This window comes from Lindgomyces ingoldianus (genome assembly GCF_010093535.1).
Source record: "Lindgomyces ingoldianus strain ATCC 200398 unplaced genomic scaffold BDR25scaffold_65, whole genome shotgun sequence".
Classification (NCBI taxonomy): Eukaryota; Fungi; Ascomycota; class Dothideomycetes; order Pleosporales; family Lindgomycetaceae; genus Lindgomyces; species Lindgomyces ingoldianus.
In genome coordinates, this window is record NW_022985226.1 from 247,851 (window position 1) to 261,810 (window position 13,960).

Sequence of the window (13,960 nt, forward strand, 5' to 3'; positions counted from 1 at the left end):
AGGCTCCAACGTTCGTCATTGACAAAGAGACGGTATCTACTGGGTGGGCAGCGGGCGGTAGGAAATCAGCGTCCTGTGAGCGGTCACGAATTCACAACGGCGAGTAATGCCCGTAGAAAGTGCTAGCCGGCGTGGGGTGACAGTGAAGGGCGGGAAACGGAACGCAGGACCGAGTGAGGTTGAAGAAGCAAGGTGGATTGAGGTTCCGGGTGTGGAGTTGATGAGAGGGGCACTGGGCTTGTTGGCTTGGTTAGTCAGGTGTGCGACACAGCGACGGGCTCCGTGGTCGTCATATAAAACGGGGCTGGACCAGGGCGGAGAGGAGCGAGCGAGGAACACGGCCAGTGTATAAAGCGTCAGCTGCTGGCTCCGGCGGCTGGGCGAGGGAGCGAGAACGTGATGAGACGAAGCGGCAGAGTACAGTCGCTTCGCCGCGAAAACCTACTGAATCGTCTGGCCAGGCAGGTCGGAGCTCACTTGCATGGAGCAGACACTGACGAGCAGAGTCTGGAGCGGTGCCGAGCGGCCTGGGAACGAAAAGTGCACTCACGACGCCTGCTAGCGAGCCTACGACAGTCTATGTGGCCTTCCTACCCGCCGAGACAAAAGTAGATACAGGACCAGCACCAGCATTCTCGCAAAGCGCGCAACACGCCTGCCCGCGGAAGCCACAGATACGTACTTTGCAGGGACCACGAGCGACAGCTGGATCACTCGGCTCTTCGCTTGCCGGGAGCCAGGCATGAGGCAGAGTCTGCCTCTTCCTCCAGCGCCTCAGAGCCTCTCCAGCGGTGCCTGCTGGATGCCACGGGGGGCAGTAAGCGTGGTAGTGAGAAGCCAGACGGTGGACATATCGGGCCGCCGAGAGTGGTGGGAACTCTATGGCAGCCTGCAGGTCCAAACAGACGGGGATTGAAAGCAGGAGAAGAAGAGGAAGAAGAAGAAGAAGAATAAGAATAAGAAGAAGAATTGCACCAGCGGGAGATGCAAAAGAAGGCGAGAACTGCATGTGCCGCTAGTTCCTGCCTTGTTCACCTGGATAGTTCTCCCTGGTGTAGAAGATGCTTGATCAGCATTCGACGGGGGAGTGTGACCGCAGACGACCGGTGGAGGGGAAAGTATTTCAAAAAAATTTGAAGTGTGCACGCCAAGACACCCCGAAATCTCCCGAACCTCCAGCAATTATTCATGCTCGACAGCCGTGAAGTTTGCAAACTGTCATGGTCTTCATCTCATCTTCTTGCCGTCTTGTGCATCCAATTGCGCTCTCTCCAATTGTGCATCGCTGGCGCGTCACCTGCGCATCTCGCCATGTTTCGATCCGCCCAAACAAAGCTCCGCCCTGCCGAGGCCACCATCTTACGAGGTTCTTTTGCACATGCGAGATTCCCCTCGATTACAACCCCATCTCGGGTGTGTAGCCATGCATCCTGCCGGCAGAGTAGAGCTCTCTCCACCGCAATCCGACCAACGTCTGCCTCCTACACCCAATTGCACCCCCAACCCATCTTTACCCGTCGTTCATTCGCATTCACTAGCAGAATGGCCTCCACTCGCACAGAGTCTGATGCCTTCGGCGAAATCCAGGTGCCGTCAGACAAGTACTGGGGCGCCCAGACGGAGCGGTCGCTGGAGAACTTCAAGATCAACCAGCCGCAGGATCGCATGCCCCCGCCAATTGTGCGGGCATTTGGTATTCTCAAGGGCGCTGCGGCCACCGTGAATATGAAGTTCGGGCTGGGTATGGCATACTGATCCTCTGAATCACCCATGTTAGTAACCATATTAACAGACCCGAAGCTCGGAGGGGCCATCCAGCAGGCTGCGGCGGAGGTTGCATCCCTCAAGCTCGTCGACCACTTTCCCCTCGTGGTCTGGCAGACCGGATCCGGCACCCAGTCCAACATGAATGCCAACGAAGTCATCTCTAACCGTGCCATTGAAATCCTCGGAGGAACAATGGGTTCGAAGAAGCCGGTGCACCCCAATGACCATGTCAACATGTCCGCATCTTCCAACGATACCTTCCCAACCGTCATGCACATCGCCGCCGTCCTTGACCTCGAGGAGTCGCTGCTACCCGCCCTCATCAGCCTCCGAGATGCCCTGAAGAAGAAGAGCGGACAATTTGAGAAGATCATCAAGATCGGCAGGACCCATTTGCAAGATGCCACTCCATTGACGTTGGGCCAGGAGTTCTCTGGCTACGTCCAACAATTGGATTTTGGCATTGACCGAGTGAACTCTGCTCTCCCTAGGCTGAAGATGCTGGCTCAAGGTGGAACTGCGGTTGGAACTGGTATCAACACGTTTAAGGGCTTTGCGGAAGACATTGCTGCCGAAGTCAGCAAAATGACCGGCCACGAGTTCGTAACCGCACCAAACAAGTTTGAGGCACTTGCTGCTCACGATGCCATTGTAGAGGCATCTGGTCAATTGAACACGCTGGCCACATCCTTGTTCAAAATCGCCCAAGACATCCGCTTCCTTGGGTCCGGCCCACGATGCGGCTTGGGAGAACTTAAGCTGCCAGAGAACGAACCCGGATCTTCCATCATGCCTGGGAAGGTCAATCCGACCCAGTGTGAGTCATTGACTATGGTCTGCACACAGGTCTTTGGCAACCACGCTGCCACAACGTTTGCTGGCTCTCAGGGCAATTTCGAGTTGAATGTCTTCAAACCGGTGATGATTAGGAACTTGCTCCACAGCTCGAGGCTCCTGGCCGACGGAATGAGGAGTTTCGAGAAGAACCTTGTGGAAGGAATCGAGGCTGACGAAAAGCGCATCACCGCTTTACTAAATGAGAGGTGAGGCTGGCCAACCTAAACCTAGTATTACCCACACTAACCGTAATAAATAGTTTGATGCTGGTGACTTGTTTGAACCCAATTATTGGATACGATATGGCGAGTAAAGTTGCCAAGAATGCGCACAAGAAAGGCCTGACTCTCAAAGAGAGCGCAATGGAGCTTAAGGCTCTCAGCGATGCCGACTTCGACAAGCACGTGCGTCCAGAGCTCATGATTGCTCCGAAGGAGAAGAAATAAGCGGAATCAAAACTGTAGATAGACTAGTAAAATGGCGTGTATGTGTAAACGAAGAATGAGAATCTACGGCTTTCATTTGAGATTTATCTGTTAAAATGAATATGGAAGTGAACTCGGAAGTAAACTCGGAAGTGAACTCGGCAGTGGACTCGGAAGTGAACCCTTGTCAGGCCAAAGTGATGAAGTTATATGGCACGTGACTGACGCTGAGACGCTCGGCCCTCCGTGCGCGACACTGCCCAATCAGGCCTAATTAGTTTTGAGCAGCCTCTAGAAACCCCGTCGCGTCGGCAGCACGACTATCACCCACACAGCCTCGTGCTTCACCACCGCAGCCATGCCGGGCATACGTACCAAGCGGGTGCGAGATGTCAGCGATGATGAGAACTCCTCTCAAGTTTCTCGTGCATCATCTTCCAGCAGCAAGCGCACCCGCTATGGTCGCGACGCGTCACCTGAGGTATGCCCCTCTCCTCTTCCTCTCACCCTCTCTCTCGCACAACACAGCCACTAAGACTGAGCTAATGCGATTTCAGTCAGTTGAGGTTCCTAATACTGAAAATGGCTACCAAAATTCGTCACGAGAAGCAAACGGCGAGCCGGACGACGACCAGTACGCTGAAGACCCCTACCAACCGGGCCAGCTTGTACGGGTGAAGCTCAAGAACTTTGTTACATATACAAAGGTTGAGTTCCATCCGGGGCCGAGCTTGAACATGGTTATTGGACCCAATGGCACCGGCAAGAGCACGCTCGTTTGCGCCATCTGCTTAGGTCTTGGATGGTCACCACAAGTATTTCATCCCAGAAGGATCAATCTCATGTCTGCAACTAATCCAAACTAGAACCTCGGCAGAGCCAAAGAACTTGGCGAGTTTGTGAAGCATGGCAACACCGAAGCTGAAATCGAGATCGAGCTAGCCGCCGCGAAGCATCACCGCACGAATCCCATTATCCGCCGGCTCATAAAGAAAGAGGGAAACAAATCGCTCTTCTTCCTCAACGGACGTCAGTCGACGCAGAAAGAAGTCGTCAAGCTGTGCAAAGCATTTTCCATTATGCTGGACAACCTCTGTCAGTTTCTTCCACAGGACCGCGTGGTCGAGTTTGCAGGACTCAGCCCTGTCGCTTTGCTTCGAGAAACACAGCTCGCAGCTGCACCCGAGCATATGATCCAGTGGCATGAGGCACTCAAGGCGTTGCGCAGGGATGAGAAGCGGCTGGAGTTTGAGCAAGGCGAAAAGACCCGAGACCTCAAGACACTGCAGGCGAAACAAAACGCTACGAGAGAGGACGTTGAACGGTGGGAACAGCGTCAAGAGCTCACGAGGAAGGCGAATGCCCTGGGGAAATGCCGACCTGTCATCGAATTGAACTTGTTAAGGAACCGAATTAGGGAAGTCAAGGCGGAAAGAGACGCTGCCAAGCAAGATTCAGACCAATTGAATGCAGAGGTCGCCCCGTTGCGAGAAGCCCAGGCAGATGCTGAAGCATATCAAGCCCGAATTGACCAAGTCAAAGCGAGTCGAACGATCCAGGTTGATAGGGCGAAAGCCAATGCCGATAAGCTTGTAAATGCTATAAAAGCCCAGCAAGATGCCGTGGCGGGGTTCACGAACCAATTTGCAGCCGAGAAGGACGGAGAAAAGAAACGGAAGCTGGATGTCAAGCGACTCGAAGGCACGATCGCTCAATTTGAGCGTTCCATTAACGATGAACCTGCCGAAGTTGACGATGCTGAGTATGATGTGCGGTTGCGTGAGGTACGCAGCAAAATATCTAGTACTGAGCGCCGAAATCTGGAGATCGTCGATGCAATGAAGAACTTATCCCAGCGGTCACTAGAGTTGAAGCCGACCTTACAAGACAATGTAGCGGAACGAGCCAGCCTGGACACCGCCAGTGGTCAACAAGCAAACAAGTTAAAGCACCTATCACAAGACGCAGCAAAAGCATGGGCTTGGATCGAGCAGAACCGTGAAAGCTTATCACTAAAAGGTGAGGTGTGTGGCCCTCCAATCTTGACGTGCTCCGTCACGGATCCTTCGTTTGCGGATGCCGTAGAGACTTGTATGGCTCCCGCAGATTTAACTGCCATCACTTGTACCAACGCATCAGACCATCGGCTTCTTTCCAACAAAGTATTCGGCGATTTAGGTCTTCACAACGTTTCCATTCGGCAGGTACCACAGCCACTTTCCTTCTATCGATCTTCGCTTAACCAAGAAGAATTAACACGCCTTGGATTTCGAGATTGGATGATCAACCTAGTTCAAGGACCCGACCCCGTCCTAGCCATGCTTTGCGAAAGTGCCAGGTTCCAACGCACTGCCTTCACTCCCCATCCACTAACAGATGAGCAATTCAATGCAGCATCCAACAGTCAGGTGTCTTTTTGGATTGCTGGTACCCAGAGATACGCCATCGCCAGACGGCGTGAGTATGGTGCGTCTTCCATCAAAGTCACAGGTTTGAGAAGGTCACAAAACTTCACCGACCAGCCTGTAGACGCTGAAGAGAAACGTCGACTCGATGATGCTATCAGAGAAATCAGAATTGAGCTGCAAGAGCTGAAGAGCCAATTCGACATATTGAAACAGGAGCAGCAGAAGCTTGCAGGTGAAATTGACCAGGCAAAACTCGAAAAGGTAATGCCTTCACTTGCAGTTTACGGGTCGAAGGCTAATTTGACTGTAGGAAGAAATTGAGTCCGAAAAGAAAGCAAAGATGGAGGCAAGAGTTGCATGGGAACAGCTGCCCCACAAAAAAGGTACTCATCTCGTGTTTCAATGCGACCCAGGAATGCTAATACAATTCAGCCTTGAAGGAGGACGAATTGGAGGGGATCAAGAAGCTTATGGCAGAAACACGAAGCCGTCTCTTAGAAATCGTTGCAAAGTCTGAAGAGGCCACACTCAAAGTCGCAGCCTTGACACTTGACTACTCTGTAAGTGTGCCTCCATGAGACTCTTAACCGCACTCACATTCCGTAGAAAGCTGTTGCGTCTCTTCGACAGGCTCACGAGAGCCTGTTTGAGGCCGAGATACGCTCCATTGAAGGAGCTTCCGAAGTTGACTCCCTCAAAACCGAAAATGCCGACGTCACCCGTGCACTAGAGGAAAAAAAGGCAGCTGTACAACAATTGCATGACGAGCATAAACGTCTAAGGCATCAGTACAATCGAATAGCTCCCAAACTACAAGAAGAAGTAAACGCACTTTCTAACGAAGAAAGGGCAATTGTCCTGGAATTCTCAGAGCAGGCCAACCTTGAAGCTCTCGATAACGAAGTCGAGGCAGTCAATGCACGACTCTTACTGATGGCCGATGGTAATCCCAATGCCGTCAAGGCTTACCAGGATCGAGAGCAGCAGATTGAGACTTGCCAAGAGAACATCGACGCACTAACTGCGGAAATTAATTCGACAAAGGAGAAGATTACCACTATCCGCTCTAAATGGGAGCCCGAGCTCGATCGACTTGTTGAAAAAATAAGCGACGGGTTTTCGCACAATTTCCAGAAGATTGGTTGTGCGGGCCAGGTCAGCGTGAACAAGGACGAAGAAGAATTTGAGGCTTGGTCTATTCAGATTCAAGTCCGCTTCCGGTAGGTTACCCACCACAGCACAACGGGACGGAACACATTTACACTTTCTAACTTTGGCTGATACTACTCCAGCGAAAATGAATCCCTCTCCATTCTCACTTCCCAACGTCAATCGGGTGGCGAACGTTCCGTGTCAACAATCTTTTACCTCATGGCGCTCCAAGATCTTGCACGTTCGCCCTTCCGCGTCGTCGATGAGATCAATCAAGGCATGGACCCACGAAACGAACGCATGGTACATGAACGTATGGTCGATATCGCGTGTCGCGAGCGTACGAGCCAATATTTCCTCATTACGCCCAAGTTGCTCAATGATTTAAAGTTTCATCCTAAGATGAGGGTGCATTGCATTGCGAGTGGTGAGAATATGCCGGATCAGCATGATACGTTGCATTTTCCGAGTTTAGCGAATATTGCACTGAGAGTGAGGGAGCAGATGGTTAGGTGATTAGAATGAGTGAGATTAGTATTAGTATTGGTATTAGTGTTAGGATTAGGATTGGATTGAGGTTGGGGTTGGGTAATTGGTGTTAATTGGTGTTGTGGTCAGGTCTTATATATTGGTGATAGCGTTCTTGATGAAGTCATGGAAGATATGAGATATTCTAAGTGCGTTGGTAACGCTGAGCATGTCTTCGGGGGTCCTCCCCGATCGGTTATCTTCGGCTTGTAGTCACTGAAGGGACGCATATTACATATCACTGCACACTTTCATTGATTTGCTTAGTGCGACGAGTTATTCCCAGTCTCGGATATTAACAGGTGGAAGCTCGTGGGGACGGGTCAGAAGTGGGTAGTACAACGAGTGTTGGGCTACTATTTGTTTACATTTGCTTCCATCGCACACACAATGTTACGCGGGTCCGACCAAAAAAACTAACGTTCTTTGTAAAATATCTCTTCGTGTTACATTTGTGGCAATTTAAAGGGGCATTTGGTTGCGTTAACACACATTCGTCGAAAGGATATCGCACGTTCTTCACCAGGACCCTGGATTCGTGTTGCGAAGTACAATGCTTTCCGAGAAGGGCCTTCGAGAATCTGACAGGGTTTTTACCCGTACGTCTGCTAGGTCGGAAGGGTTTGCCTCGTGTTGTAGCATGAGAAGTCGGACGTTCCTCCCTTCCAGCTTGGAATTTAGATATAAGTTCCTACACTTAGTCGTTTCCTGTTTCTTCAAACTCAACCCTATCTTGCCCATACTCAGTTCTTAAGTTACTTTCCTCCCTCCTTTATTTCATCAACAACACCCTATCCCCCATCAGACTATCCCACAAACCGCACCCCATTCCACCCTGACTCAACCCGCCAACGCTACCCACAATGCTAACGCCCACAATCATCTTCCTCCTTCTACTTACCCTCGCCCTCGCCTCCCCTCTAACCTCTCGCTCCCATCCCGAAGGCTGGCCAATCCCCGAAATGAAACTCCACTTTATGGGCACTTCTACCCAAACCCCTATCCCGTGGGCTCCGAATAATGGATTCGATTCCACAATTGAGTTCACCGTTGTTTTCCCTCTAGGTACGTAGTTTCAACTGTCCTGATACCTCCGTCTGCTGTGTGCGTCTGCATCGTCAGCGGCCAGTCTCACTCCCATTACTCCTCATCTCTTCCCTGCTCCCTTCATCAAAAAGGACTCTTCCGCCCCACTAGCCAAACGCAACTCCAACTAACAATTCCCACCTCCCTGATCAAGCCTAATCTAAACCGAATCTCTTCTAACGTTCACCTTTGTTAGGCAAAGCAACATGCACAGCGCACTGGCCCGAAGGTCAACTCCCGACAACGACGATTTCATGTGGGAAGAATGAAAGCGAAGAGCCCGTTGAATTCAGTCTTAGCAAAAGAGAAGATAGGGACGGGGCATTTAATGAATGTAATTTTGTTCTGCATGTTGAGAAGAGGGGTACAAATGGGTAAAAACTCCCCTTCCGTTCCCCCTTTTCCTCTTACCCCTTTCCCCTTTGCTCCTTTCCCCGAAAGTCAGGTTTTTTGATGGATGTGTCTGACGGATGTTGGGGGCTAGGAAAACATACACAGGTGCTCAGCCGATCGGTTGCAATGATCCGCAAGTTCCAAATAGTTATCTGACGTGTTTGTCTGGGCGGCCGTTTGATGGGATTCGGTGTAGTTTGAAGGGGCCCATGAGTTGGATGGAGGATTTGGTTTTGTTGGGGGAGTGTGAAGACTGCTGATTGGGATAAAAGATGGAGGGGGCATACAAGGAGGGAGTGAGATCGGGAACAGGGAAGAAGAGTGTTGTTTAGAGGGAAGCGTAAATGAATTTAGTCGTTATTAGGAATTTGGAAATGCATACATTATATAGACGTTGATGATCATGATTCGAGCAGGAGCAGGAACAAGAACGATTTGCATATCGCACACACCCTGGGTATCCGCAACAACAACCCGAACGATGATCATAACAGGACAGACAGATAAAACCTCAAGAAAAGCACAAACCTACCCCCTATCTCTCAGCCCCCAGCTCTCACTGCCAGCTTACATTCCTGCCTGCCTCCTCGCCATAAAATGCTCAATAACTGCTGTATGATGATGCACCATACTGCTTGCATACGTTTCGGCGCCCCCATCCCCCCTCTGCCTCGCTGTCTGCAAATCCTGCTGTGCCTTATGCAACTCATTCTGCGAATTCGTAATTTCGGTCACATACGCACCATCGGTGATCCCATAGCTCTGTGCCACGACCGGAGACACCGTGTACGACAGCTGGGTGACCTGGGGCTCGGGCTGCTTGTACGCGCTGTCGTGGTAGGTAGGTGCGGCTGATTGATTCTCGACGTCGGTGGCATAGTGCGGGTGGGTGAAGGATTCTGCTTCTTGGCCTGTACCTTTGGGTTTGGATGGTTTGGGGGACGAGCGTTTGCAGCAGCAACAGAGGTAGTTTCTGCATTTCCAGAGGATGTAGAGCAGGATTAGGACGCCAACAACAACTGCCGCGATGATGATATACTTCATATATCTCGATATGAAGGATTTTGGCTTGCGAGGAGAGACATGTTTAGCTTGACCATCTGTTTGGATGGTGTCTTTATCCATGAGCAGCTTCGGCCCCTTGTCCCACCAACTCCCGGTAAACGAGCCGTTGATAGCCCACCCTTTTTCCGTGTCTTTGAACTCAAATTGCATTTTTGCTTCGGTTGCTGATACCGTGGCTGTCATTTTAAGACCGGTGGAAGCAAGGAGTGTTCGCATGGAGAAGGCGCTAGGGCATTGGTACGGATACCCTGCATCAGAGCCCGATGCGCTGCCATTGACAACGTAGTTCCAGTAGTTGTTGTAGTTGGCTTTGGTGCTCGTGACCGAGCCTTCTAGTTCGAAGTGATCGCCGCTTTTCTTCTGTTTCAACGTCCAAGCCTGCGCGTTTTGAAGTTCGTCGTTGCTGGATTCGAAGTTTACGAAAGCTTTATTTGGTGTGTAAGGGCAATCGGCATTTGGAATTGTACGTCCGAAGTGAAAATAGTAGTTGTTCTTGTCACCGTACCCTTCTCGCGATACTCCGTTTCGAGACTGGGGACCAAGGCGGAAAAAGGCATTGGGAACGTCAGGCGAGTGCAGGGTTGGGCAATTGTACGTATTGTTACCGGATGGGGGGGTAAGCGTGACTGAGAAGGAGCCGTTGTAGTAGGCGTCAAGGATCTCCATCTGCCAATTAATGTTAGGTGTCTTAGTGGTGATGTAGTTCACGGCTACAGCCAGTTAGTAGGCCTTCATGTTGGAATCGTAAGGCAATCGTAAGGATGCGTCTTACTTGATTCTTCGTGTTGATCATTCCAAACCCAATATCTATAGCCGTTTTCTAACACGGGGCCCTCTGTATGCTTTCCCGTTGTTTGGTTCTCCGTACTATAGACCGGTCCAAGTGTACCGGTGTAGCACCTGATTGCTGTAAGCAAGGCCAGTGAAATTAGTATTTAACATACTCCTGTGTGGTATAAGCAATCGTGGTGCTTCCTCCACCTCCACCACCACCTCCTCCTCCACCACCACCACCGCCGCCGCCGCCCCCCTTCCCACCTCCCTTCGCATTAACAGCTTCGAGTAGAATCGCCGAGGCAGCAAGTATCGAAACCAACATCCTGAGGGGTCACCAGATAGTTGGAAGGAAAGTGGAAAGAAAAGAGCCAGATAAGAGGGCGAGGACTACTAGGCCATATGGGCGGAAATATATCATTGCCCAGCAACCTTATAATGAGCTACTCCTAAACGATGGAAATAGACGAACACTACGAGTGGCAGAGCAAATGGCTTGAATGGGAAGCGCAGCCATTTCCCGTTAAGAGTAAGTAATCAGATCCAATGAAATGGTAGAGCCGTTCGCTAGGCGCCAGGGACGTTCGATGCTCAGACAGGATAACACGAAAATAAGGACCGGCTGAAAACCGAAGCGAAGAAGTTCAGAGGAATTCATCGAGTGGAGCGAGGGCTGAGAGATTTCCTTAGCGTCGCCAGTCGTTGCTCCCAGCGAAGCGGAATGCCAAGGAAGGGCTGAGATCCAGGCTGCAAGATCAAGCCGTTCGCGAGAGACTGGGGAGAGAATTAGGACACGTTCAGGCATGTGCTGCTTGGCATGCTGCTTCTTCGTCAAAAATATCGAGATTGTGCTTAGTTTGAGGCTTGTTCTGTGTCAAGGAACAATTAGGGAAGCTTGTCATCCGGGTGAATTGTATGCCGCAGATCCTCGAAACCCTCAATTGTGAGTCGTCGCGAGGGAAAAGCACCTCATCTTCCGTTCTCGATGTCATCTGCTATCTTCTCAGCTATCATGAAAACCGAAGCTTGAGGATGACCCGGTGGAGAAAAAGGAAATATCGAAATATCCACCACTCGTAGCCCTTGTACGCCGAATACTTTTGCTTTCGAATCCACCACTGCCATCTTATCTCCTATCTTTCCCATCGCACAAGTTGAGCTCGCATGCCAAATCATATTCACATTGTTCTTCAAGAAATCTAAAATCTTGGCATCAGTGTCGACGTCAACTCCTGGAATGAATTCAGGACCTAAACGGATTGACTGCGCAGGTTCCGATGACCATGCTTGACGCACTCGCTTCACTCCTGCAATGAGAACTTCGCCATCAGCTGAATTGCTGAACCACCCAAGATTGATCACAGGAGCGTCTGTAATGCTAGCGCTGGCTATCGTTACACTTCCGCGGGAGAAGGTGGTGGTGATGGTTGCGCTAATTGCGCCCATTGAGCTCCCATTTGACGAAAGGAAAGTACCGACAATATATTGCAGCTCGGGCCAATCAGAAGGGTAGGCAGCTAACGCGGCTTGAGTAGCATTAGAAAGAGTCGCTCGAAGCTCCGTCGGGAGTCGTTCGTAGGAGATGTATCCCGCCGCAGAGCTGTATGGACCAGCGGCCTCTTCACGATACTGGCGGAGGGCTTCGGGCTCGGTAGCCAGGTTCGCTACGATGGACTGAGCATTGGGGGTATTAACGAAGTTGGCGACATTAATAGAGATTGGATCTTGCAGATTTTGCCCCACGCCTGGGAGATCTGCGACAACTGGGATATTTTGAGCTTGCAGAACCGCCTTTGGGCCAACACCTGCGCCAATATAAGCGTTCGCTGACACAAAATTAGATAACTTCAATTACCTGAGACCATCAAAATCTGTGGGGAGTGGAATACTCCTCCGGACACAATGACTTCCTTGTTAACCGATAAGGTATACAAGGTCCCGTTGGTAGACACGCTAACACCCTTCGCCTTGCTGCCATCGAAGAGGATCTTGGTAGCCATGCTATGGGAGTATACCTTGATTTGCGTACCCGGCATAGCTTCGTCCAAGAAGCTAGTTTGAGATGAGTCTCTTGTAGCGTGAGTTGGATCAATCGTGGACGGCAGCCATGAACCTCCATTCAATTCGCCGCTGCTAAATCCCTTTGGGTTGATAGTAAGTCCGACGGCTTGTAGGCATTTCGCAAGCCACGTGAGCGTTGGATCGACCCAGTTGTTCCAGGAAACTTCCAATGGACTACCAATACCGAATGAATCTGGATCGTACTCGGGTGTTGCGTTGGCTGCGTTGCGCTTCGCAAGATTTGGTGGTGTCAAATGAACAGATTTCTTGAAATACGGAAGTAGGTTGGAGAACGTGTAGCTACCGTCCCCAACTAGATCTGCCCAGCGCTGGTATGCGCTCTTCGTGGAACGAATATAGGACATGGTATTGATTGCGGAGGAGCCGCCTAGAGTTTTGCCTTGTGCATAATGGAGCACCCGATTCGCGGCATTGGTTTGAGGAATTGTCACCAACTCCCAATCTATCTCAGGCCGATGTGGAAAACTCGTGGATGGGTCAATAACATCAAGACCAGTCAACGACAGCAAAGGAACAACACTAGCATTTCCATAGTCTACTTCATAGTAGCCGCCGGCCTCGATCACAGCCACCGATGCGAATTTTGCAAGACGGGCAGCGATTGTCAATCCTGCCGTCCCGCCGCCGATCACTACCTCTTTTTTAGTACCGCAATGGCAAGCAAATTGCGACGCAATCATGTTTTACTTACCCACATAATCAAATGTCGCATTTTCTAGAGTTCCCAGCTGTCCAGATCTAGGCAGTAGAGGGCCAGCTGAAGAGGGTTGTATGAGGGCTGCGACTAACGCAGCAATAACTGCAATGAACTCAACCATCTTTTTGTCGTCCAATTTCAAGTCAGACCATCTTTCGAGGGGAGTGTGAGATGAAATGCAAGCAGAGAACGAGATGACAAGGGCTGCAATGAAGAGCTTAATATCAATTTAGGGCTCGCCTGAGGATCGCGCTCAGACACGGTCACTATGCCTGTACCCCGGACGTAATGCAGAAACGGTCTGGGGCGTATCTAAAAGAGGTATCCCAGGACTTAGATTGATGCCTTCTCCAGAGACTGTCGCATGGCGCGGGAGGACCCGATGGTGGAGAACAGGTAGGAATCCCGTTCGTACGCGGCACTTGCGCCGTGATGACTCGGACCTTATCAGCGTAGAGCTAAGTGCGTGGATGAGGGCCTGAGTGGAAGTGTGATTGATGCAGACGACGTTGGGGAGGCTATTGTAAGGGATGGCTGGAGCCACTTCGCGCTCCCAACCTGCGCCAAGATACCAGGATAGATGCTGACCTCCAGCCTCCCTGTCCCTCTCCCCTTAACTATTATCTTCTAGAGGTCGGTATGCGGTTACAAGGTATTTCGGAGATTGTTTAGAACACAGCTAGGCCAGCAGGATGCGTGGAGTGACTACGAATACTCGCCTGAAGCTTCGCTTTTCCGTATCTCCT

At 50.9% G+C, this 13,960-nt stretch overlaps 6 protein-coding genes across 6 annotated transcripts; 3 read left to right on the top strand and 3 right to left on the bottom strand.

Moving 5' to 3' along the window:
- Window positions 1–464: 464 nt before the first annotated feature.
- BDR25DRAFT_117512 (uncharacterized protein) lies at window positions 465–1,107 on the bottom strand. Its single transcript, XM_033683657.1, has one exon. The coding sequence runs from the start codon at window positions 1,007–1,009 to the stop codon at window positions 578–580; it is 432 nt and encodes a 143-aa protein (XP_033539815.1). The 5' UTR covers window positions 1,010–1,107; the 3' UTR covers window positions 465–577.
- A 204-nt stretch (window positions 1,108–1,311) lies between these two features.
- On the top strand, window positions 1,312–3,050 carry BDR25DRAFT_246916 (fumarate hydratase; the record flags this gene model as incomplete). Its single annotated transcript, XM_033685942.1, has 3 exons — window positions 1,312–1,741; window positions 1,793–2,810; window positions 2,864–3,050. The coding sequence occupies 3 exons, from the start codon at window positions 1,312–1,314 to the stop codon at window positions 3,048–3,050; spliced, it is 1,635 nt and encodes a 544-aa protein (XP_033539816.1).
- Window positions 3,051–3,363: 313 nt separating this feature from the next.
- BDR25DRAFT_273870 (P-loop containing nucleoside triphosphate hydrolase protein) lies at window positions 3,364–7,286 on the top strand. The gene is made up of 7 exons (XM_033687379.1): window positions 3,364–3,510; window positions 3,587–3,844; window positions 3,896–5,698; window positions 5,748–5,820; window positions 5,870–5,997; window positions 6,044–6,657; window positions 6,730–7,286. The coding sequence occupies exons 1-7, from the start codon at window positions 3,388–3,390 to the stop codon at window positions 7,103–7,105; spliced, it is 3,375 nt and encodes a 1,124-aa protein (XP_033539817.1). The 5' UTR covers window positions 3,364–3,387; the 3' UTR covers window positions 7,106–7,286.
- Window positions 7,287–7,980: 694 nt separating this feature from the next.
- Window positions 7,981–8,581, top strand: BDR25DRAFT_385246 (uncharacterized protein; the record flags this gene model as incomplete). Its single annotated transcript, XM_033697921.1, has 2 exons — window positions 7,981–8,182; window positions 8,400–8,581. 2 exons carry the CDS (start codon window positions 7,981–7,983, stop codon window positions 8,579–8,581), a joined length of 384 nt encoding a protein of 127 aa, XP_033539818.1.
- A 535-nt stretch (window positions 8,582–9,116) lies between these two features.
- Window positions 9,117–10,855, bottom strand: BDR25DRAFT_385249 (uncharacterized protein). The gene is made up of 3 exons (XM_033697922.1): window positions 10,606–10,855; window positions 10,434–10,561; window positions 9,117–10,371 (listed from the first exon to the last, which is right to left on the bottom strand). Exons 1-3 carry the CDS (start codon window positions 10,758–10,760, stop codon window positions 9,164–9,166), a joined length of 1,491 nt encoding a protein of 496 aa, XP_033539819.1. The 5' UTR covers window positions 10,761–10,855; the 3' UTR covers window positions 9,117–9,163.
- A 428-nt stretch (window positions 10,856–11,283) lies between these two features.
- BDR25DRAFT_385257 (alcohol oxidase) lies at window positions 11,284–13,335 on the bottom strand (the record flags this gene model as incomplete). Its single annotated transcript, XM_033697923.1, has 3 exons — window positions 11,284–12,240; window positions 12,291–13,152; window positions 13,213–13,335. 3 exons carry the CDS (start codon window positions 13,333–13,335, stop codon window positions 11,405–11,407), a joined length of 1,821 nt encoding a protein of 606 aa, XP_033539820.1. The 3' UTR covers window positions 11,284–11,404.
- Window positions 13,336–13,960: the final 625 nt, after the last annotated feature.

Excerpts from the sequence above, each read along its gene's own strand:
- BDR25DRAFT_385249 (XM_033697922.1), bottom strand. The coding sequence starts at position 10,760 with ATGTTGGTTTCGATACTTGCTGCCTCGGCGATTCTACTCGAAGCTGTT. Across the intron at positions 10,562-10,605 it reads ATTGCTTATACCACACAGGA|GTGCTACACCGGTACACTTG; the intron begins GTATGTTAAATA and ends TACAGCAATCAG. Across the intron at positions 10,372-10,433 it reads TGATCAACACGAAGAATCAA|CCGTGAACTACATCACCACT; the intron begins GTAAGACGCATC and ends AACTGGCTGTAG.
- BDR25DRAFT_117512 (XM_033683657.1), bottom strand. The coding sequence starts at position 1,009 with ATGCAGTTCTCGCCTTCTTTTGCATCTCCCGCTGGTGCAATTCTTCTT.
- BDR25DRAFT_273870 (XM_033687379.1), top strand. The coding sequence starts at position 3,388 with ATGCCGGGCATACGTACCAAGCGGGTGCGAGATGTCAGCGATGATGAG. Across the intron at positions 3,845-3,895 it reads GTCTTGGATGGTCACCACAA|AACCTCGGCAGAGCCAAAGA; the intron begins GTATTTCATCCC and ends AATCCAAACTAG. Across the intron at positions 5,821-5,869 it reads ACAGCTGCCCCACAAAAAAG|CCTTGAAGGAGGACGAATTG; the intron begins GTACTCATCTCG and ends AATACAATTCAG.